The sequence below is a fragment of the Anarrhichthys ocellatus genome, unplaced genomic scaffold (assembly GCF_004355925.1).
Source record: "Anarrhichthys ocellatus isolate YVR2014 unplaced genomic scaffold, GSC_Weel_1.0 scaffold8, whole genome shotgun sequence".
Taxonomy (NCBI): domain Eukaryota; kingdom Metazoa; phylum Chordata; class Actinopteri; order Perciformes; family Anarhichadidae; genus Anarrhichthys; species Anarrhichthys ocellatus.
In genome coordinates, this window is record NW_022280038.1 from 2,711,932 (window position 1) to 2,735,923 (window position 23,992).

General features: G+C 39.6%; 1 protein-coding gene across 5 annotated transcripts in view; it reads left to right on the plus strand.

Annotated features, from left to right (window-relative positions):
- unc13c (unc-13 homolog C (C. elegans)) overlaps positions 1-13,372 on the plus strand; it is a 92,161-nt gene extending 78,789 nt beyond the window's left edge. For 3 of the 5 annotated variants that reach the window (XM_031848691.1, XM_031848693.1, XM_031848695.1), the window contains 6 exons: positions 39-98; positions 2,070-2,150; positions 5,455-5,602; positions 8,481-8,573; positions 8,926-9,085; positions 10,370-13,372. In XM_031848691.1, coding sequence (XP_031704551.1) covers positions 39-98; positions 2,070-2,150; positions 5,455-5,602; positions 8,481-8,573; positions 8,926-9,085; positions 10,370-10,655 — 828 coding nt within the window. In that variant the 3' untranslated portion in view covers positions 10,656-13,372. The remainder of the gene's footprint in view (positions 1-38; positions 99-2,069; positions 2,151-5,454; positions 5,603-8,480; positions 8,574-8,925; positions 9,086-10,369) is intronic. The other 2 variants (XM_031848692.1, XM_031848694.1) reach the window with 1 other exon arrangement.
- The last annotated feature ends 10,620 nt before the right edge of the window (positions 13,373-23,992 follow it).

Consider the following 23,992-nt stretch of genomic DNA (forward strand, 5'->3'; position numbering starts at 1 on the left):
TCCTTGCCTTAACGGAAACATATCTGTTTGTCCAACAGCAGGGAGCTCAGATGATCTTCAATGCTGCCAAGGACTTGGGACAGCTGTCCAAACTGAAGGTAATTTTTGGATGAACCAAAAGTGGGTTTTGCTAATCTTAGCTAAGCTTTGCCCACTCGTTGTCATCACAGTAAAACAAGACTTCTCTAACTATGCTGAAAATTACGTATTATATTGTAAATAGTATATCAGAGGCATTCGATAATAGAGACTCTTTTTGTAGCTTTCTAGATACAGTATGTAACTAAATGTCAGAGTGAATAACATCATGACAAGTTACCAAGAATGTAAAATGGATGTTTCTCTCATCCACAGTCTAAAATTGTTTGGATGGAAATAAAATGATCAGTTAGCATCTGCAAATTATTGTGCACTTAGATTCACTTCATCTACAAATTTGGATGGATGGATTATGTAATTTGGAAGCATTGTTATGTAAGCTGCTCTGTAGGTTTTTACATTGTACAGTGTAACTCAGTGCAACACTAACATCTAAGTGCTGATGTGACCGGAGGATGTGTAATCCCTCGAGCTCTGTGTAGGGAGGCATTGGAACGGATCAGTGGTTACGCTGTGGTTTTACTAACAACAGCGGTATGACAGTTCCACAGAGAGGTATTTTAGCTCTAAGTAATACAGGAGATGCAAACTGAATGTGTGTTTATGTGCATTTATATATGAGTACGTGTGTACTTGTTTGTGTGTTTGTACTAATGTTTGTGGGAGTCTGTCAGATGTTCTTTGTGGAAACTTCTGGGTACAGTACGTCAGCACACAGATGGGTGTTTTTTGCTCCCAAAGCATTCAACATTGACATTTGTGATTATGACTGATTATCTTCAACTCAATTCACAGTTTTCTTTTTCATGTAGTATATTATGTTACTTGCTGTGTTCAATTACATCCTTATGATATAAAATTGTATTTCATTGTATTATTAATGCATGTGTGTAACCTCATTTACTACATGCAAATTGACTACAGCTCAAAATACTATTCAAGCGCTCTGAATTCTGACCAATGTAATAGCATAGATTGGCAACAGAGTTACTCAGGCTTATATGTTGTTTGTCTGACACAAATAATGCTGTGTGCAGGACTATTTTGACAATCTATCCTTTGATCTGGTCATTTCTGGGCTGCACTTATCTTCCAAAGCATATGTCACGTGGGAAGATCTATTGTGTTTTATTTGTTTTCCCTCTTAATTTGGTAGAAAGTTAACCATTTCTTTTAAAGAACATTCAATTGTGGATATACGAGTAAAAATATAATAAGTCACTCGAACAATTCTATTTGAACACTAAATTCTACCCCCCCCCTTTTTTTTGTAATAGAATAAAAAGCATTATGGGGTTTTCATTAGAGAGAAATATGTCTTTCCTCCATGCAGCCTTTCATTATTTTGGAGCTTGCCTGAGCGCAGATGTTGATTAAAGCGTTTTCTGTCTCACACCAGCTCTTTAAAATCAGTTTAAAACAGATTGGTGGCAGACAAATCTATATCATATCCTGAATACAAAAGACAAATGTGTATGTAAAATGTGTTTCATATCTAGCCTCTAATTTGAGGAATGGTATGTGCATTTTCAAAGTGTACCACATTGTACAACCCTTTTCTAAATAGGTTGATTAAATCTCAGCAAATAACAGCTAGACTTGTGAGCTTTTGTACACATGATTAGCCAGACAGATGACCTTTTTCATGAAACATTAATGCCAACACCTGGGAATTAAGGCAGTGCCAGAAGTTATTTACTGCAATCAATTCACAAATCAGGAAAACCTAAATTATAATTGACAAAAAAACATTGTTCATGTTTGAAATAGATTATTAGAACTGGTCTGAGGCAGCACGGCTCAAATGTATCAGACACTTGCAGTTTAATACTCAATCTTGAGTACCATGGCCCACGTAAGGTCATAACCATTAAACTGGAGAAACAGCTTAACATTTGAAGCACTTGAATGCGGTGCCGTTATTGTTTTGCCAACTGTAGAGTGTTTGACTTGAACTGATATCCCTCCAGGAGCATGTCATTCGAGAGGAAGCCAGAAGTCTGACTCCACGACAGTGTGCAGCCATGGACCTCGTGCTTCCCACCATCAAGGTGAGTTTTATGTAGATTACATTGTTGGCTGTACAGCGAGAGACACCTGGGTGGCTAAACTTGACCTTTAGAAAAGACACCGACAGCCACCTAAGGCATAGCAGAGCAGAGATATGCAAATTAACTTAAATGAGAATTTTGTAAATCAAAAACAGTGAAATGTGTGGGGCTGTGGCTTATGTCATGATGTGCTTAGGACATAGTGATGTTTATGGCCAGATACTTACATGCTGAAAAAGGTGCATTAACAGTATATCTCAAATGGAAAAACAACCTCTTTGGTGTGTGTGTGTGTGTGTGTGTGTGTGTGTGTGTGTGTGTATGTTTTGTGTTATCCTTCACTGTCACCTCACAAATTGCAAATGAGCTGGCATTAATTGTTTGAAATCTCCTCTTTTTGATAGTATTTCTATCTCCTTGCTGTTTCTTTTTGAGACACAATACAGCTGCACGTAGATGAGAGGTTACGTAATTAATAATATCCGGGAATATGGAAATTTGCCAAAGCCTCTCAGCAAGAGAAAGTGTGAAATGCAGCGCTGTTAATTTACTGCCATACTCCGTGTTGTTGTAAAGGGATTTGAGACAATTTCAAGACCAAGCCTCAGTTATACAGGGACAAGAAGAGAGTTATGGTGAGGTGCCACTAGGGGAAGACTGCGTTATAAAGTGGAGACAAAACTAATTCATTCTGCTGTCTCCAAGGAAACTACCAGGTTTAGATCAATCATGTCGCAGGAATTCTGTTCATCAGTATTCCAATGAGAACAGTCAATTAACATAGATCAGTAATGCCTCCGGAGAGTTAGATAATCAGCCCAAGAAATGCTATTCAGAGGGTTATTTGCGTCATATTTGTCATATAGCACAACAGCTTTAAACCTGTTATCTACAACAGACAAAATATACTGATTACTACAAATATGTGGTACTGGCTTCTCTTATTTCACTAGTCAGCCCAAATGTTACCCCAAAGGCACATATTGTATTAAGGCACGTATACAGTGGAGTGGCTTAAACACAGTTTACCTACTTGAATATTTTTCCTTGACTGCATTTAGTGATTGTCCCACTGAAAATATTTGATCCAAACTAAACTTTGATCCTGCAAAAACTAATGGGTAGGATAATGGGTAAATGCACTGGTCCATAGAGCAGTTTATATGTGATGTCAGATGGCATGCACTCCATTCAACTGATTCCCAATAATGGACTGTTCCTTTCTTTGAACTCTGGCTTGTGAGGGTTTGTCAAATAAAGGCAGCTGTTTCTTTCCCACAAATCCAACAATTTGTGTGTGGATGGACTACACATCAGAATATGCCTTTTGTCTTTAAGAATATACCCTGTTTGTCCTGTTGTCAGATAGATAAATACAGTATATTGAAAATACATGGGAGTATCTGTTTGTGTAGAGTAAACTCACCTGGTTCACCACAAGATGCCAACCGCTGATAAGCCTCGAGGATAGAGAAGAACAAAAGAAAAAAGGAAATACTGAAGAAACAAAGAATGAGATTAAGGAAATAGGGAAGGATATAAGGAAGAACAGAAGGAAAGGAAATGGGTAAAGAGACTACAATGAAGAAATATATAGGCTACTGTAGGAAGGATGGCTGTCTGGCAGGTCATTATGCCAGAGGCAGGGAGATATTTTTGAGCATGTGGGGCGATGCTGCCCTGTCACCTGTCAGAGGGAATGCAGCATTGCAGCCTAGCAGAAACACTATGGGCATCTTCCAACATATACTAACACACTCCTTGACCAATAAACAGTAATGCAATGATGAGTTGATTAGAATGGCTTTTCTTATTTGAATAAACATAATAATAAACACATAACCAGACCCACACCATGTGGCCATTCTGTGTGGACCTACAGTATGTGACCAATTTCTGAAAATGAAAATGAATTACAATCTTCACAGAACCTTATTTTTGGCTTTTGTTTTCAATAACACATTCCTAAAATGAAATTGCGATACATCAAACATATATCTCTTTGAAATGGCTGGTTTACCTATTCAAGTTACTATAAAGTGATTTGGAAATGGCAGTAAAAATAGTCACAAATATTTATTTACACACAAATTCACAAAGAAGCAATTTTTATTTATTTTATTCAGAAGATTCTTGTTTTCTTTTACTAGAAATGTAAGCATTACATCAATTGTGCTTGGACTGATTTCATTTATCGTAAAAATAGCTGTTTGTTTTCCATACAAGTGCCATGCAAGTTCAGTATTTCTTTGAAAATTGACAATAATTATTGTTGAAATATATACAAATGCATGTTGTTAATTTAATTTGACAGACATAGGGGTAGGCTATACGATGCAATTCAGCATAAACCTTTGTCTATGAGATATATTTATTGTTTGCTGTAGGCTAGATGCAGTTTCCCATTTACTGTGATTTTATTTTATTTATCTGGATGAACTCCACCCATGACAAACCACCTGCATGCCAGATTATGCATCGTTCACAAGAGGCATACGTCAGTCAAATTGTGTGACATATGAGTCATTAATGAGGCAGAAAACAGTGCCTCCTTCTTCTTCTAACCCGGACCTGACACAAGTAAAAAACAAAAATACCAACCAGCCCCTATTGGGGGCATCATTCTATGTGTGATGAGATGGTGTGGCTCAAATGCCAGCTGAACAATTTGTGCACCCTACATCTACTGTATTGTTTGATTCAGTGCCTCTAAGGGTATGGGACTATTGTGTTTCAACTTTCTGACTTGGATCACAACAATAAATCCTAAACTAATGCTGCAAAAACCTCAAAAAATGTTGTTCCTATAATGATCATGTGTTACAAGGGAGTGATAGCTTAACACATAACAAGCACAACAGAACAAAGGGCTTAGAAATGTGTCTCCAAGTACTTCATCTTTACTTTTCAGCTACACCTCCTGTCTGTGGCCACCCTCCCACCGTCCACATGTGGGAGTGACAGTATTTGAAAAGAGAGCAAAGCCTGTTCTGTCCTCAGCTATCAGGCTTATAAGCACAATTGTACATTAACCATCCAAGCATGGGTTTCAGATGTAAATGCATGGTAATTAGCTACAAAAGTGGCTATTACTGCTGCCTCTTGTCTGGTCTCTTTATGTGTTTTCGTCTGCTATTTAAATGCATCCTGTCCACATAATTCTAGGCCACTCTCAGCCAACCTGCTGCCGTATATACTGTAACTCAAAAGAGGTTGCCATCGTGTTCAAAGTTACTCCAAAGTTTCTGTTCACCTTGGAAAATTCTAAATCCGAGCTGCTTTTTTCTGTTTGTTTGTTTTTCAGCAATACTTCCATGCCGGAGGAAATGGGCTGAAGAAAACCTTCCTTGAAAAAAGCCACGATATGAAGTCCCTCAAATATGCTCTCAGCCTTTACACTCAACCTACAGATGCCTTGATCAAGAAATATATATGCACCCAAACCTCTCAAGGTAATGAGCTAGCCAAGGTTCGCGCTCAATTAGGTTTCAGTTCAGGGAGTGGAACTACCTCAGGAGTCAAGTAATGAAAAACTTTAAGGTTAAAAGCTGTGTTCTGTAGAGAGCGTCGCATCAGGTCGGTTCAGGTGAGAACTGCAAGCAAGACCAAGTGATGCTAAAAGATGCTTGGATAGTGCAAGTGGCTGGAAAGGTGCGGATAAAAGCACATGTTGTCGATACTGTTGCACCACAGCACTTAAGCACTTTCTTCAGATACTAGTTAGTAAACATAATTAAACTTGATAAACTCTGGTAGTTCAATTCAGAATGCATTTTGCTGCTGTTGTTGCAGCCTTTTTACTTCTGTAACAGGAAACATTTAAGTGCATTAAATGAGAAGGAAAGCCTGATTATCACCAAATCACCAGCTGCTTCTATTGGTATTTAGAATTGATTGAAAATAATGTGGCTCCAGTCCCTTGCTCATTTTAACCTCTGCATAGTTCTGTTTGCGGAGGTCTTAGCTTCCTTTACAAAGCAGTTAATGTGTTCTGAGGATCTCTCTGTGTCACCTTATTCTTGTTAGGCTTATATGTGCAGTGGACATTGCAGCGATTGCATTCATCCCCCCACTGTTTAAGTCCTTTATCTCTCTCACTGTTAATAAATAAATAAAAAATAAGCACATTTTTCAGTGGCCACATCACCCTGAGGGGCTTGAATGCTCCCATGCTCTAGTTCTCTCGCTCTCTTATGAGAAACACGTAAAAACACTGCCATGACAAATTTATAAGATACATGTATAGTGTAAATGTATGAATTCCCTTTTGTTCTCTTTCTCTCTGTCATCACCGACCCACTTGTCTCATTCATCTGTCTTCATATGGAAGTTTCTTCCCGTCGCTCTCTATAACAAGGCTGAAATACCTTCAGGTGTACGAAGAGATTCGAGAGGGAATTCAGCCCAGTTGGGCGTTGAAGCTTTAAGCTCCTGGCTGCCTCAGTGTTTAGCCTTGCAGAACGCTGCATAGGCAGGCAGCAGGGAACAGAATGGCAACGGGAGAAAGCTAGTCAGCCAGCAGGCCCAACCAGTGTTCTCGTTCTCGCTGACTGGCAGATGGGCAAATAGACGCACAGTGTTTCGCTGTATGCTATTTTGAGATTTGCTTGATGTGTTTCAGTTCCTCCTCTCTCTGAGTTGACACCGTGTTGTCGCTCTTTGTCTGAGGTGGTACAACGTGATGCCTGTAAGTGGAGTCAGTGAAGTGGTAGATGAAGCGCATTAGGTCAGTAAACAGTGTGGAGATGTGCTGATGCGTGATGAAGCACAGTGGACACTGTTTCATTAATCACCAGCCCCAGTGCTCTGGCACGCTTAGACCATCGCATGCACTTGTCTACTCTTGCAAAGTGTGTGTTTGGATGCATGCAAGTGTATTTCTGTTTGTTCTATAGCTACAATACAAAATAGTACTAACAAAGATAAACACATCTTTCTTCATCCAGTAATGTCATGTCATTATATCACAGCTTTCTGCTTATAAAAGAACAATCTGTTGATCTTGGTTCTTCAAAACAGCAAAGGGGAAAATTGAAATGGATTAAAGCACCACCGTGCAAAAATGAATGCCTACAACTGACCTCTCTTATCTGCTACCTCTTCTTGTTAGCATTTTCCTCACTTGATCTGCTGGCCCTCCTTACTGTCACCGTTGTGTCTATGTTTGCATTTATCTCCCTTATGCGCCATTCATCTTATTCACACTCTGCTCTCCCATGCCCCTCCAATTGCCCATTTCAGTGTCTCGTCTCTAACCCCAGTCAGAAAACATGTAGAATCTAATTATGAATGACATTATTTCTGCCCGTAGCTGAAGTAAATGTGCTGCTCATTGACCGGGTCATTTCCTAAATGTAATTTCCTGAATGTCATGGGCTTAATTTTCATTACAATAAATCAAGAGTCTTGTTTTCCATTACCAGCTATAATGAGCACTGCATGTTTGGCGCATATTGATTAGCTATTGGATCAACATGTCCTTTCATCAACCACACAGGCACTTGTCTTCCAGGGTTAAACATCTATTTGCCCCGTACTGGATGAAACACACATCCCTGCATCAGGAAAAGTGAGACACATGGTCAGCAATGAGTCCTAATTGTTTACTGGCAGCAGTTTGTCCCCATGTGTTTGAAATTGTAATGATGTACCTGTGCAGGGTGTGGTGCCCAAATCTCTTTCTTTGCCTTCACTCTTGTCCCCTCTCTACCCCCTACATTGTTTTGCCTTCATTTCACTTGACTTTACTGCATACAGTCAAATGCAGGGTTTTGTTTGTATTTCTGTTGCGTTGAACAGGATTTCATTTTGCAGAACATTATTTTTCCTGTGCATCCCTCCACACCATCTGCCTCCTCCATGGCCTTCAAACTATTATTATTATTTCGTTTTTTTCTTCTTCTTCTTGTGGCTCCTGTTCAGCCTCAAGCTAAAGGAAACCCTGGCATTGCTTGCTACTTAGCTACCATATGGTGAATTCAAGTTTACTCCCCTACTGTTTTATTGTATGTATTCATTTATTTTAGCTTTGACACAGAGAGAGGTGTTTTTACACCATTTTCAGATCAATTTTTGGATACCTCATCCACTAAGTTGCACCCACAGTTTTGGATCGGACTTTTCATCTCTCTCTCTCTCTCTCTCTCTCTCTCTCTCTCTCTCTCTCACTCTCTCTTACTATCAATTTTCTCAAATCTCTTTTATTGCTACTTCCTTATCTCTCCGTTTCTCTCCCTGGCTTCCTCTCTGCCACTCCTCCATTCTCAATGATTTTCATTGTGCTTTTTTTTTTTTTTCAATTCTCCTCTTGTTGTTTTGGTGTGTGTCCAGGTGAGTCATCCAACGGATCGGTGGGAGAGGTGTCAATGCAAGTGAATCTCATCTCTCACCCTGGCACCGGAGAGCACAAAGTCAGCGTTAAGGGTGAGATGTTCCTATGCAATATCAGCGTCTCACTCTCCTTTATAATGGATTTATCCCTGCACATTGTTTGTGTTTAAAATGGTCTACAAATAAACTCTTGCAATTTGACTCATAAATGACACCCAAAGATGTTTACTGTTAATGTTCCAGACAAGTTCTGCTATGAAATTGTATTGTATTTGCTCTGACAGTATCTATGTACAATATTATATTTTCTACATTTAACCAATTCTCTGTGGGGGGAAATAATAAATACACATTAAAAAATAGAGAATAAGGCCAGGAATATATATATATTCAGCCATCATTAGCGTTTGACTTTGCTCATCATTGTTTTCTCTGTATTTCTCAGTGTTCGCAGTGAACAACCTCATCTGGCAAACCAACGCCATGTTCCGGCCGTTTGTAGAGGTAAACGCCGTGGGACCACACCTGACTGACAAGAAGCGCAAATTCAGCACCAAGACCAAGAATAACAATTGGTCACCAAAGTACAATGAAACATTCCAATAGTGAGTAATCATGCATCCTTCATGGCAGTTAGAGAGGTGAAGAGGGAGCAAAACCAGGGATGTTTTCAAAAGCCTACATTATTATTATTAATATTATTATCATCCAGTATTTTCCTGCCTACATACAACCTAAAAATTGTCAATATTCTGTACCTGTACTATATGCTGCAGTATCTTCAAACTAGTATTCAGTATGCTATCTGCATACTTAAAAGATCCTCCAGCAACATATATACCACATAATACCTGACTGCCAAAGTCTTTACAGTTTTTCGAATGCAATTGCCTTACCAGCACATCTGATCATTGCATGAAGCTGCTGAATGTAGTCATTCTGAGCCAAGCCAACTAAAGTCACTGAGCTAAAGTGACCATCAACACCAGAGTGCAACATCAGTGCAGACTCAGTGCTGTCTGCATATAGATTTACTCTTAACTTTATCACTTTAATTTTAAGAAGCTGTTCAAGTTGCTGCGGATGATTTAAATAAACAGCCTAAAATTAGGGTCTATCTTGCGATTGGTGAAGTAGGGGGAACAATGGCCTCTTTGCCACTTCCTACACCTCTACTTCTGGCTCCCTTGCTCTGACCACACGGGTCTTAGAACTCAGCCTTAATTTTGATCTAAACTACTCACCCGTACTTTCATGACTGCATCTCGCACAGTTGCGACGCCATCTCTGTGACAAAATATGTCAAAGTACTCAAAACCGCTTCTGTGGCAGTACACTGGGTGTACAGCAGGTGTCTTCAGGACCCCACAATGCTAACCCACAATGACACACACACAGACTGGTGAAAGGTGAAAACAATACCAGCATCGCTGTTGTGGCTGGCCACAAAAAGCTGGCTCAGTATAATGGCTCATTTCAATAGAAACATTAATTTCATTTGCAAAACAGGACTGAATTGTTTAATAAGCTGTGGAAATATCACCCAGCCACAGTCTCTTCCTGACACTATATTCACTGGGAACAAAGCCGAATGTCACTGTCCAAAAAGCAATTTGTGTGCACTCGTGTACAATTCATCATAATGACACTTTGGGCTTTTAATTACGTTTCAAAAATAATTTTTCAAAGTCAAGTTAGTGTACTTTTAGGTGACTTACAGCTAACTTGACAGTGTCTAAACTGTCACAACAAGGTAAACCCTACATTTATATTATTCATGCAGGTTAAATAGTTTCCTTTTTAACACTGAAGTACTGCAATATAGTACAACACTACTGATTTTGCTCTTGAGTATGACCTTTCCGATCTCTGCGTGTCATTTCTCCCAGTGTTCTAAGTAATGAACATGGTCCGGAAGCCTACGAGCTGCACGTCTCAGTAAAGGACTACTGCTTTGCCCGTGAGGACCGCATCATCGGCATGACGGTCATCCAGCTAAGAGAGCTAGCAGACAAGGGCAGCTGCTCCGCCTGCTACCCCCTGGTGAAAAGCGTCGCCATGGACGAAACTGGCCTCACCATCATGAGGATACTCTCTCAAAGGACCAATGACGAGGTGGCCAAAGAGTTTGTGCGTCTCAAGACAGACACACGCTCGGCGGAGGAAGTATCATAATGTGCAAAAAAAAAAAATGCAGTATTAAAAAAGTTGTGTTGTCTTAAGTGGGAGATAAAAAGAAAAGGCAGAAGGAGAAGGAGCAGTAGCAACAGATGCTCTTTCTGGATAGGTGCTGGAGAATGAGATTTTCCAAAGAGAAGCGCAGGAGGCCCAAATGTGTCAAGGCAGCAAGACAGTGAGAGAGAGAGAGAGAGAGAGAGAGAGAGTTGTGTTTGTTTGTTTTTGTGCATGTGCGTAAAACATCTGTTGGAATGTTCATTTTAAAACTACAGTATGTACAAGTGTTTACTTACCGTATGCTTACTATTAAGTACTATATTCTACGAGTTATGTTAACGAGACATGAAATACCTTTTGTACAACATTTAGTCTTTTTGAACAGAGATTTGTTCCAATAAAGTGCCAAACCAGTGAAAAAAAGAACAAAACCAACGTATATGAAATATGGTGAACTTCGTATGTTTGAAATTTGCTCGATTATTTTGTCCGGTGTAAGTCTTTTTCTGACAGTGTGGCGTTTTGATTGTTGCAAAGTCTTTCATTTTGCATCCTTGTTTTTTGGCTTCACGTTCTTCCACAAAGCACTGTTGTGCATGTCCTCTTCTCAGTCATGTCTCTCCCATGATTCTACAGTGACCACCGAGCAGGGTCCTGTCCCCTTGCCTTCAAACTGTTTGTATTTTAAGTCGACCTGAAAATAGACCATGTTTTTTTAAATGGCGATGACTGCTATGTAAACCTTCATAGGTGTTTGTAATTTTATAACCATGACAACAATGACGACAGCCTCCAGTGCTAACAGTCTTAGCAGAAAAGATGGAAACGTTTTCTTTTCTTTGGCTTTTAGTTCTTTGTTTTTGGCCATCAGCTTCCAGCCTTTCTGAATGACCACTGTGAACATGAGCTTTGGAAGGCAAGCTTACATGACATTGCTGACAGTTTGATATTATTGTTTGATATTTTTCCGATAACTTTGTTCTTGATAAACTGCCAAAGTTATATAAAATATTTGTACAAAAGCAATCCATTACATGTATGAAGATAAATATGTACATGTGATCTATTACTTTTTCAATGCTTAATATTTGATTATTGATAGGGCGGTACTAAGATTTTATTTTTTTTATTTCCTGTGAAGCTGTTAACCAATATGAAAGTTGCACATGTTACTTTACACATTAGTTATATCAGCTTCTGTCATTGAAATTATTTTTCTTCATAAAGGAAAGAGTCTAACATTTGGTAAATATGCAACATTCCTATGTATTGCACTGATGGCGAATTGTATGTCATGTAAATATATTTAGTGAGATATTGTACAAAAGTCTACTTTTCTTCAATGTGCATAAAGTATGTGCAAATATGTTAAAACATATGGGTCATTTTGGAAAAATTGTCCAGTAAGCATCCCTTTAACAAATAGCTTACAGTAGACATAATGAAAAATGTGGTCAGTTGCATCTAGATTGGCTATCTCATAGCAAATCAGAAACCTATTGATATTTAAGAAACAAAAAATGTCTGTGTTCAATCTGAAAATGATTTTCACTGGTTTGCAGAGGCGTTGGGGGGGAAAAAAAGAATCAAAACCAAATATCTTTTTTTATTCCATGAATTCTTCTTCCTTGTCAAAAACCTGCATCTTTACAGCCAACAATTCAGTCAGAGATTTGGGTGTGTTATGCTAGTAGCGGCTAACTTCGCCTGAAACTGATTAGGAGCAGGCTGCACAGGTTTGATAAACTCACTTATTTTTAACTACGCAAACCAGATTATTTTCCTTTTCAATCTTGGAGTCCTCCGCCCCAGCCAACGCTGCCTCATATGACGTCACTTGAGGCAATGCATCACCCTTGCACAGCTCCCCCTGGAGCCACAAAATTGTTAATACATTTTTAGTAATAGTTTGGTAGTACTCCCCAAGGCCTGACAGACTTTGATGTGAGTTCCCCTTTAAATGTTACAAACATCCCTCAATACACCATGAAGCACAATTGGCAACATTAAACAAATATTTTAACTTTGTCTTCCATTGCTCTTGCAATAGGAATTGCAGACACTCAACTCCAGAAATAACTTAATTCCAAACTCACACTAAAGAACATTATGGCATTTTAGAACATGAAAAAAAATTGGTATAAAAAGGTAAATATTTTCTTAATGGGTTTGACTTCCAGGGTGAAACACACACTGGACTGCCTGGTCGAATAAGTTTCAAGTTTCCTACCCACCTACAGCATAAAATCTTCCTAGTTGTGTCTTCTCACGGTTTACTTTGTCAAAGTTACTCTTGAGTGTGCCTCTGTCATAGTGAACATTTGATTTCTCCATTCACATGCCTTGTGTATTTGAGTGTGTGTGAATGAAACACTTGCTTTGAGATCAGTTATGCTCTATTTACTGTTAATCATTCAACACCCACAGAAAGAAAAATGCAGCTCTGTGGCAGGAAATAATCCTTAAAAAACATGTCACCTGCCAAAACTTCAATGCCACTTTTACATGTTTTTATTTGGGCCATGTGTTACTTCAGAGAGCAGGTAATATCTGGGTAAACGTGAGAAGTAGCCTGAATACAAACACTGTAAAGCCCAATGTAATGATAAGCACGCTAGACAGTATAATTGTACCTGGCATGGGGAAATTCTAACTGTATAAGTGTTGGTCCATTTTACAATACAGAATGACAAACAAATATTATTTTAAAGAACCACTACAAAAACTACTTTAGAAATAACTTTAGAAAACTGCCGTTCATTGAAAGCCAATAATAGGCACAGACAGTTTCTTGATCAAAAGCCCACACAGTGAATTTAATCACCTGGAACCGGCCCATAAGAGAACCAGACAAAGTAAGTCCATTTGTCAGTGTCACCCTTTTGTCTGTTCTTTACAGCTGCATTCCAATACTGAAGATGGGGAAAAAAAGAAAATGAGAGATGCCAAGAGATCGGCAGAAAACACGGGGCTGTCAGAGCGCAATGAAGATATGGATAAACTATAGATACAAACATCGGGTAAAGAACTTCAGAGAAAAGGGTTGGGTATGTGTGGGGTATTTTTAGTCCTAATGCTCAGCGAGGTAAAGCAATCACTGCTCATGTTTCTCCACAGGGATTTCATCACAGATTAATAAAGACACATTTGGGGTGAGTATTTCTTTGCCATTTGGTATACTGTATAATTTGATGTAAGAACATCTACACAGAATCTTTTTTTTCTGCACTGTAAATTCTATTTTCAACAGTCTTTTATGTGTGTTAATGTCACGGCAGACATTTTGGCATGTCAAAGCAGGAAAGTGTAATTGATAACATTAAACGGCATGACTTACTGGGACACAGAGCCATCGTTATTAAAACGTGTTTCACCTTTATTATTCTCGCTATGACAACTAAACATGTCTGCCATGAAAAAGGTGTAAGCCTATTTAATTATTAAAATACACACACACACAAGAGAACAACTTAAAACACCAATAATAAAGCATCTTGCTCAAAAACTGAAAGCCGTATTGCAATATTTTGTAAAATGCTTTGCTATTTGAGTTAAAGAATATCGACCACTTTAAAATATGAGAATGGTATCAAACTTCTCACCAAGAGAAGATTACAAGCATAACATTTTGCAGTTTTTTTAGTGGCCCAACTTTCAAGGAGAGCTTCCACCAAAAACCTTAAGTCCTGGAATTTATGCTTTATGTCGTTGTTGTTACAGTAACTGCATGTTGAGATTAAGTATGGTATAACTAAACATAAAAACAAACTTATTTTCTGAATGACAGATGCAGTTTATAGAACAGATAATTCAAATCAGTAGCAATGCAGGGCAGCCAACATGAACATAGATACAGATTGTATAGGTCTTTAAATATTAGAATAGCCAATACAACAGCTACAGTGTAATAGAAAGCTATTAGATGCCTTTAAATACATGCACTTTAGCTAATAGTGTGACATTACTCGTCACAGCTGCATTAGGTGCAGTTGAGTGTGTCTGTATTTGTATTGAAATTACAGCAAATTGCATCATTGTTTTAAAAAAAATCCCAAAACGCTACAATCCCCTACCCTACTTCAAAATTGGTGTGCAACAGCAATTTTCCATTCTTTTCTTTTCGTTAGCCAAGTATGCCAGTCACACCACCAAAGAGCAAACTGAAGCAGGGGGAAGGGAAACACTGTCACTCATGTCCTCCTAGAAGGGAGGGAAAATAGAACAAAACACTAACCTGATTCATCCTAACTGTAGAGCTGCCAAGATGCAAAAATCTTCCACAACCTTGACCCCTAATTTGCATGTTGTCAATTCCTCCACGAATGTGAGGTCATCTCCAGCACATTTCAATGGACAAACTGATCTCTGAGGATGAGCTGGTTGATATCATTTATGGAAAGATGACATCCATGTTGCTAACCTCATGGTCTGTGTGTATGTGCGTCCACCTAGCAGCTGATTTCTCTTACTGATAATGCTTTGGATTAGGTTAATAAAGGACTTACAGGGGCGAGTAATTGACAATATGACAGGAGGATGAAGCTCAACAAGAGGAGGATACATTATCCAGAAGTTATGGGCCAAAGGAACATGTCCAACTGTGTGATTATGTAATGCAGCCAGCTGTTACGTATGACTAACAGACCGACAGACATGAAGCATCCAACCTGGACTTTTCTGTGTCCTTCCAACCAGAGGGCTGTTTATTCTTCAGGGCAAGATTGATGGAAAAAGTCCATGTTAACCCCAAATTGTTCCCGTAGGCTGTTCCTGCTGTGTATGAATGGTTTAATAGCCCTGATGGGCAGGTGGCACCTTGCATGTTAGCCCCTGCTATGAGTGTATGAATGGGTGTGAATGAACATGTGTTAAAGCACTTTGAGCAGTTGAAAGGCGCTATAAACACAATTCCCATTACCTACCATTTACCATTCACAGCAGGATGTTTTTCAAGCCAGGCCGAAGATCCAAACTGGTGGAGAGGTGGATTTCTATGAATTTGATATATAAGGTATAAACTTGATTAAAATGAATTTATATCACCTTCAAGTAATATGATACAAGGTGCAAGAGAATGCAAGCTGATCCAGTTTTACAGAGTAAAGTCTCATCAAATGCAAATACTATTCATTGAAACACAGTGTAGTACTATACTAAAACACAGAATGAAACATGGAGCAATATTGGAATTCACAGCAGGAGTGAATACCTATTCTACTGCATTTTATTCTTTTATAAATATATACGGCAAATATAATGTAGGAAGCACATTTCTGAAGGGAAAACAGTCCTTCAACAAGAAACACTTATTCAAATATTTATCAAAGAATGCAAACTACATTTAATAAGTTGTAACTGATGGCATGCATATCAATGTTATTTTGATCCTGTGGATTTGAATTTTGATGTTTCAAACACTTCCCTCCACCAGACCATTTTTATTTGTCATAGCATGGAAAGCACAGATTTAGAGGCTTTGGACACTTACACAAGTTAATTTATTTGGACTAATATACCTTTTTCGAAGCAGGAGTATTCGTCAGACACTCGTCAAACACAGGTGTTGCAGATAACGTTTAAAAAGTTATATGCTGTGTATACTGTCTCACTGACACACTTAAATCAGATGGAGCCATAATGTCATTAGTTACACCTGTGTTTTTACCTTCTAAGATGGGTCAAAATGTATGCTGTGAAAAAGGTCTTGAAGCTTATATTGTGGACTACATTTACCATCTGCCATTTTATTTGAGTGTCACTACATTGTGCACTCAAAAACATCGCATAGGGGTGCATCCCAAGTCTCTGAAATTGCATCCACTTTTCCCTCACTTGCGTCTTCTCCTCGCGTCTTGCCCTGCATAACTCATGAAGGATGCAAGGAACAGACGCCTGTTTCACCTGTGCTTTTACTAGTGTGACATGTCAAAATGTCTTCCACAAAAAAGGCCTCATATGATGACTGTTTCATACAACATTTTAGTTCAGGTGTGCTATTAAGCCATGGCCAGTGAACCAGCGTTGACTGTTTCAGGGTAATAACACTGGCAGACCTAGAATGCCATAGAATACAAGGCATTGATGTTATTTGTCACACCAGGTTTGACAAGTGAAAACAACTGTAGTGAGAAAAGTCTGTGTTGTAACATTTCAGTCCCTGCGAGACAGTTCCTTGGATTCACTGCCCTATTTGATACTGTATCATACTTTGGTATTCTTCAGATGTAGTTACATGGAGAAAACCTGAGATTGCTGCGGATTGTAATTACAGCAATTACCTTTCAAACTAGGTGACTTCCTTTAATGTCTTACTCTTCATTCTTGAAGGCCGAGTTTAACCAGCTGGATCCACTCACACACTGTCCAGTATCACTGTGACAAGTTGTCCAGGTTTCCGCCCCACTTCATCTCCCCGTGGCTTTCCCTTCCTCTCCATCACTGGACTATAGAGCTGCTCCTTTTCACCTCTCAGTGCTTTAAAATAGCCTCCCGTGTGTCTAGAGGTGTGTGTGTGTGTGTGTGTGTACGTTTTTGTGTACCACATATAGAGTATGTATTGTAAGAAAGATAACATTGTGTGACCTGCATGTGGATGTACTGAGCATGTGCTGTGTCCCCATGAATTATATATATATATATATATAGTATCTGCTTGAGTATGTGTTTTGAGTGTGTCCTATGGGTGTGCACTTGCCCTGCCCTCTCTCCCTAACTAATCTGGCTGAGTTTAATTACAGCTTTATATGTCTCAGTGGGCACAGGGAGCCTGCTCCTCCTCCTGCCATTAAACAGAAAAAAAAATCAGGTCTGCAGCCCCAATGGGGAAGTCGGAGCAAACCATTAAAGCACAGAGGTGGACACTATAATTGTTAAACAATAAGTGACGCACCACCCTAGAAGCACAAGGTGGGATCTTCGGGTGATTAGACATGACGAGGTACAACAGAGCTGCCATTTTTGACCCTGATAGATGAGATGTTGAACTGAACCATGGCACTAAGCATCCAACAGTTAGCATGTAGTTGGCGCAGACAATGCTGTATTTCTTCTGCTGGTTGACAGTTTTATAGCAAACACACATGACAACAAGGGAGGGGGAGACATAATTCATTTCCGTCTGTGATACAGTCATCTGGGTGTAGTTTTCAGTTGACTGCGCACGGTTTCATTTTGCAGCTTCTGATTAAAAGCAAGTGCCTGCAAATAGAATCCGGTCACCATATCGCTCAATGGCAAGTATATCACTTTGATTTGACAAATCATTACATTTTACAGCCTGTAGCTGTCTTATTCCAGGGCCCTTGAAAATAGCTCAGTTGGGCTCCTGCAACAGGAAATATCTACAATCTCTTGTTTGCTCTGGAGCTCTGGGGCACCGCAATCATCTGTGAGATGCCCTCAGGTACTTTGCATGAAACTTTAGTTAACAAGTAAATAAATTCTTTAAAAGTTTTTTGGTTTTATCCCCTTTATTTTTGCCTGATTAATAGCCAGAGTTTGAGTGGAATATGTTTCTGTTTCTGTCTGCACTGGGACACTGATGCACAGCAAAACACAACAGAGGCATTATTTGTATTCCTCAATCGTAAATCACCGCCATGATTTCAAAGAGAGAACACAGGACATAGGACTTTTTTTTTCATTTATTATCATTTTCCATATTTCTTTATCTCATGGGAGTTCACAGAAATAAATTTGATAAATGGCAAGTACACTGTACTGTATACAATTTTTTTTTCTTACTGCCGCAGTCAGTGAATGCAGTTTTTATTTGAATCTGAGAGAGCGTAAATGCTTTCCATGCAATGTCCAATAGGCATCTCATGAAACAAGACATATTTAGGTGCAGGGATATCTTCTCTTAAGGACATTAAAAGCTCCCTGTGGTATGCATATAGGAGCAATAACACAACGTAAAGCTCTAGTAATCACATTGTTTTATATACTTACTAAAGATAGTTAGCCATGGAGGGTATGATGGTTTGGCTGTTTCATGGCTCGTGGTAACACTGCCATCTCTCGAACTGTAAAATCAGCCTGCCAGCCCCCTTTTTTACTGTGGACCATTATCAATGTGCAACAACGCTTTGAGGGCAGCGAGAGCTCGGTGCGCTGCAGGTAGCAGGTCTGAGCGAAGGAGGGATTTAGAGTCCTCCAGCAAGGCCATCTGTTCATGTGTGATTACAGCGTTGGGCCTCAGTTAGATCGTCCTCTGCTCAATCTGAATCCAGGGCCCCCTTCACTGACCTGTAGCCTGGCTGAGAGGTAAATGTTGGCTTTGTCTCTTGCACTGCAGCTTATGGTTTTAAGTCAGGAATGAGCTGTTAAATACCTCTCCAGCTGACTGGATTTATGTACGAGGGAAATCTGAAAAGGAAAAATAAAATCACACTATGGTTCGTTATTTAAGACAAGAAGTAATGTCTGCAAGTGGGTGTTTTTGGCTATTTTTCCTGATAATTTGTGACAAATAGCTGATTTAGAGTTGTTTCTATCCAGCAGCCATTAAGATCCCCTCTGGTAATTTCTGTCAAGGTTAAGGCAGCGTCATGGACTACCTGCCTATAATGTTTTTAATGCCATATAAAATTCTGTGTAGCATCAGGGCTGTCCAACATGTTTAATGTAAATGATGTGTGGAGATGATTATATGCATGTGCTACCTCACAAATCCACCACCAGTGTGACAAACCTTATGAAGCCTAGTGGGCCATAATCGTATATGCCACTACTCAGCCATAGCTGTTGCATATGACAGTTTTGCTATCAATCATAATCACTAGAATATCACAATCTTTCACACTTCATTCTCACACTGTAGGCAACTCGCCCATTTTCTCAATGACACACTGTGCAGTATCAGATTTTGGATTCAGGCAGGTTGTCAGACCGCAAATATCAGCTGTGACAGTTTAAGATGTACAACTTCCTTGTGGACGACATCTCCCACTCTGACCATCAATGAGCAGGCGGGGATGTACTGCCCAGTTGGAAGGCGGCTGTGTCTCAGTTTCAACATTAGGTCACCACAGTCTGCCCCTGTTTCTGTCCAGACTGCAGAGTACAAAGGAAAGCCCCATGGCAGATGGTCAGAGAGAGGGGTTTCATCGCTTTCCACCAAACAGCTTATGTGACCGTGGTTCTCGATATGGACATGTGGCACTACAGCGTCCCCAGCCATTCACTCTAACCTTAACAACACGCCTATTTCCACATGTCAAATTATGGCAAAGAGAGGTGAGAGGAAACAAGGAAATATGTTTTAAGAGAAACGAGGCGTCTTTCCCTCAGTAGCGTCACGTAAAGCGACGTCTATTTCTGATGACGACGGCCGCTGATCACAGCTGGATTTGCTGTCAGTCGTTTTTAACAGCTGGAGAGACCACTTCACTCTGGTATGAAACTCCAGTGATGTTGAGAACAATCCGATCAGTCCGATCAGCTGCAGCGTCCAATCAAATAACTGATGAACAATGAGGGGGCTTGTCAGCCATTAAAACACTTCCTGGAAGGCTGCTCACGTGCATCCTTGTTCATGGCGACTCAAACTCAACTTGAGAATAGAAACTTGTATATGATAAACTGATAATGTTTGTGCTGCATTGAATGCTGACCGGCTGCATAGAAGTGATCCCCAAACCCCTTTGAGGGCTTGGATCCACGATCGGCAGTTATGAACTCACCTGTCCGTGCTCTCTCCATATGGCTGGGTGTGGAGTGGTGGAGAACCTCTAACCTTTATGGTTGCTTGGGGCCCAGGGAGCTGCCTGCATAATCATTTCAGCTCAGGCAGAGCGTTGAAATCATAAATCAGCTGAGCATGCTCGGGTTGAGCTAGTGTCCTGGTCATTTGTTTATCTGGGATTGTGTCAGAGCCTTTTCTCTTGGACAATGATACTCTGTTAATGTCCACGCCTAAAAAATCAGTGTGAGATGGGACGCTTGTAAAATGATTAGAGCCTTTCAATATGCCATTTTGTCCTTACTGTGCTGACCCAAGTCAAATAGTGTTTGCAGATGCTTAATATGAATTTCTTACCACAATGAAAAAGTTATGCCATTATATTATATGAAAGTCAATTTAATAAAAGGTTCTATGATTGACAGCTTGCAGTACCTAACTACCGCTGACACATTACTCATGGTGCTTTCAGCGGTTTGCAACAGTTTCTGGTTGAATGATGTTTCCTCTCAATGGTGTGCAATGTTATGCAGCAGCCTTTTGAGATATGCTTGCTTTTGTTTGGTGTGAATGTCAGGGGGGAAACCAATACATCTGGAACAAAAAAACAAGCAGTGGCAGTGATTTATATACATACAACAGGGTTCCAAAAAATCATCAACACACCATGACGCTCATTTTGCGCTGTAGCCTGTGTATTTGAACCCTCAACTAAACCGTTCAAATTCAATTTTCTCTTACGATAACTTAAAGTAGACACACTGAATGCCATTTATCCACAGTAGTAAAGTATCAATGCTTTCAAACAGTATGTTTAATGCACCTCCATCTATGCAGTAAAAACCTTTGATCTGAATATTTTTGATACAGTGCATGCCATAGTAATACATAGTAACCTGGAATAGACATCTATAGGATGTATGAAGCTGCCGCTCTGAAAGATTAGTAGAGAACTTGCGGGCCAACACTTTACAATATAAAGAGAAATTGAGGGTCAAGCCCAGGCCATTCCTGCATCAAGCCTCAGTGAGATTGCCAGCAGATAAAAGCTGATGAATAGAAAGCCACTGCCCAGGACCATGATTCATATCACCTAGCCTCTGTGTTTATTCTTTTGTTTTGATTGTTTTGCTTTGCAGATGCTCCCAGGTTCGACACAATAGCAAACGGCTTTTTAACTCTTTCTAAATTTCGAAATTGAATTGACTGCTGAAGGTTTTCTAAGTTCTCTTAAATCTGAAATCTCAAACGTAGAGATTCAGAATGATGCAGTACAAGCAATGCATCTCAAATATGTAATTAACCTCTGCCTCTGTTTCCTGTGTCTTTCAACACAATGTACCAGCTGTTCTTGTCAGGCAAGTGGAAAGGGAAGGTGCAAAGTATCTTATTATTCTCAGAGATCTGAATTTCATGCGAGTCGTCTGCCATTACCCCTGACACAGGTTGCAAGTAATGAGACTCACCTCCTCTATTATCCCTACCCCTATCCCCACACTTTAGCCCCATGTGTGAATGGTATGGCAATAATAATAGTAATGGGACAGAAAAAACTGCAATTCAATAATACATTTTACAGGCACATGGCCCTAAAAGCGCCTCACGGGCAGAGGCCCAGCAGTAAAAAAGCCATGCATAAATTCCTTAGCAATTTTCTTGACAGTTTTGTGTAAAACCCTTGGGTCAGTGTTGGATCAGTGCAGGTTGAACATACTCAAAATAAATGTAAAGTTTACTGTGTATATACACAGTCTTCTGTAGCTTAGGGAAGGGCATCCGGCCTGCTAACTATGAGTGTATACATGGATGATGAAGGGTTTAAGTTTATGTCAATCTCTGCAGAGACTAAGGGTTATGTGTTTTATGTGATGTACCACTGTACTTTGTGCTGCAACATTTAGAAGATGCTGCCAGGTAATAAACAGATATAGATAATGGGACACGATTGTGGGATTGACAAGATTTGTCAGAGTAATGGTGACTAATCAAGTTTGATCTAGCTTTGGTTGAATTAATGTAAACACTCTGTGTGGAAAGCAAAATACTGTCGGTGGAATGTATTGGCCAAATTGCAATCTCAACCACACAAGACTAGATTAAACCTTCATAGCACAACATGTGACACAGGCAACAATTCATTTGTAGTTATTAAGTAACAACTAACATATAACATGCTCTTTAAATACAACTACAATGAAATATAAAATACAGGATTGTTGACATTGTAAACAATAACAAAATCTCTTAAATGTATTTTATTATTGTTTATTTTTGATTTAAATTCAATTCAATTTATTTTTGTATCGCCCAAAATCACAAATTTGCCTCAGAGGGCTTTACAATCTGTACACTTACGACATCCTCTGTCCTGGAACCCTCACATCGGAACAGGAAAAACTCCCCCAAAAAAACCCTTTAACGGGGAGAAAGGAGGGAGAGACCTGTGGGGGAGGAACAGAGGAGGGATCCCTCTCCCAGGATGGACAGAAGTGCAATAGATGTCATGTGTACAGAATGAACAACATAACATAGTTACAACACATTCAATGCTATATGACAGACCCAAAGCAGGAGGCAAGACCAGGGTCCAGGTATAATCAGGATCCACGGAAACTTGCGACGCGAGAAAGCACAGAGACTCCAGTGAAGAAGCAAAGTCAGTAATGTGCGTTAATGGTATCGGTAATTGAAATAGTAATGTGAGTAATAATAAAAATGCCTCCGGCCATGGCCCTGCTGACACCCACTGCTACTATCTTTATTTTTAGTAGTCGCATTGCTTGCTATCGCCAATACCATTACTGCTTTTGTTATCATTGTTATTCTACTATATCCACTTCTGCTCTTATTACTAGTAGTCGTAATTTTTCCATCATATACTTACTACTCATTATATGAATAATTTCTGTCATATGCATTGAATGTGTTGTAACTCTGCTATGCTGTTCATTCTGTACACATGACACCTATTGGACTTCTGTCCATCCTGGGAGAGGGATCCCTCCTCTGTTGCTCTCCCTAAGGTTTCTTTCTTTTTTTTGGGGGGGGGGGGGGGGTGTTCCTGTACCGATGTGAGGGTCCCGGGACAGAGGATGTCGCTTGTGTACAGACTGTAAATTTGAATTGAATTGAATTGAAATTGATTTGGTTATGTAACTTACTTGTATAGTTACGTACGTAACTTAATAATAACTCAACATTTTGAATTTTGGTTTCACACAGGAGACAAACAGTGGTGCCTTGGGTGAAAGTCCTGTGTTTGTTTGACACATCCACCCTGACCCCCTCCCTAAATAGACTTTATCACTCTTTAAACTATGTCACCCGCCTTCTTCCTCTGCTCCCTTCATCAATAATACACCCACTAAAAGCTGGCACTTAACAACAAACGTAAATATGCATCGCAATAAGCTGCTTGCACAGACCTATACACCTATACAGATGTTTTTCACCAAGAACAGCTTGGTATTTTCAGGTTATTGAAGGACAGTAGATCAAGATAATATCATACGAATAAGGTTTCATTAATATGCAACTATTTTATGTTACCAAATTACACTGCGGGCGAATTCCACCTTGTCTATGTTTTAATCAGCAGTGTTTGATAACGAACATAACTGAATTCAGCTTCCAGCACTTAAGTTACTGGAAGATT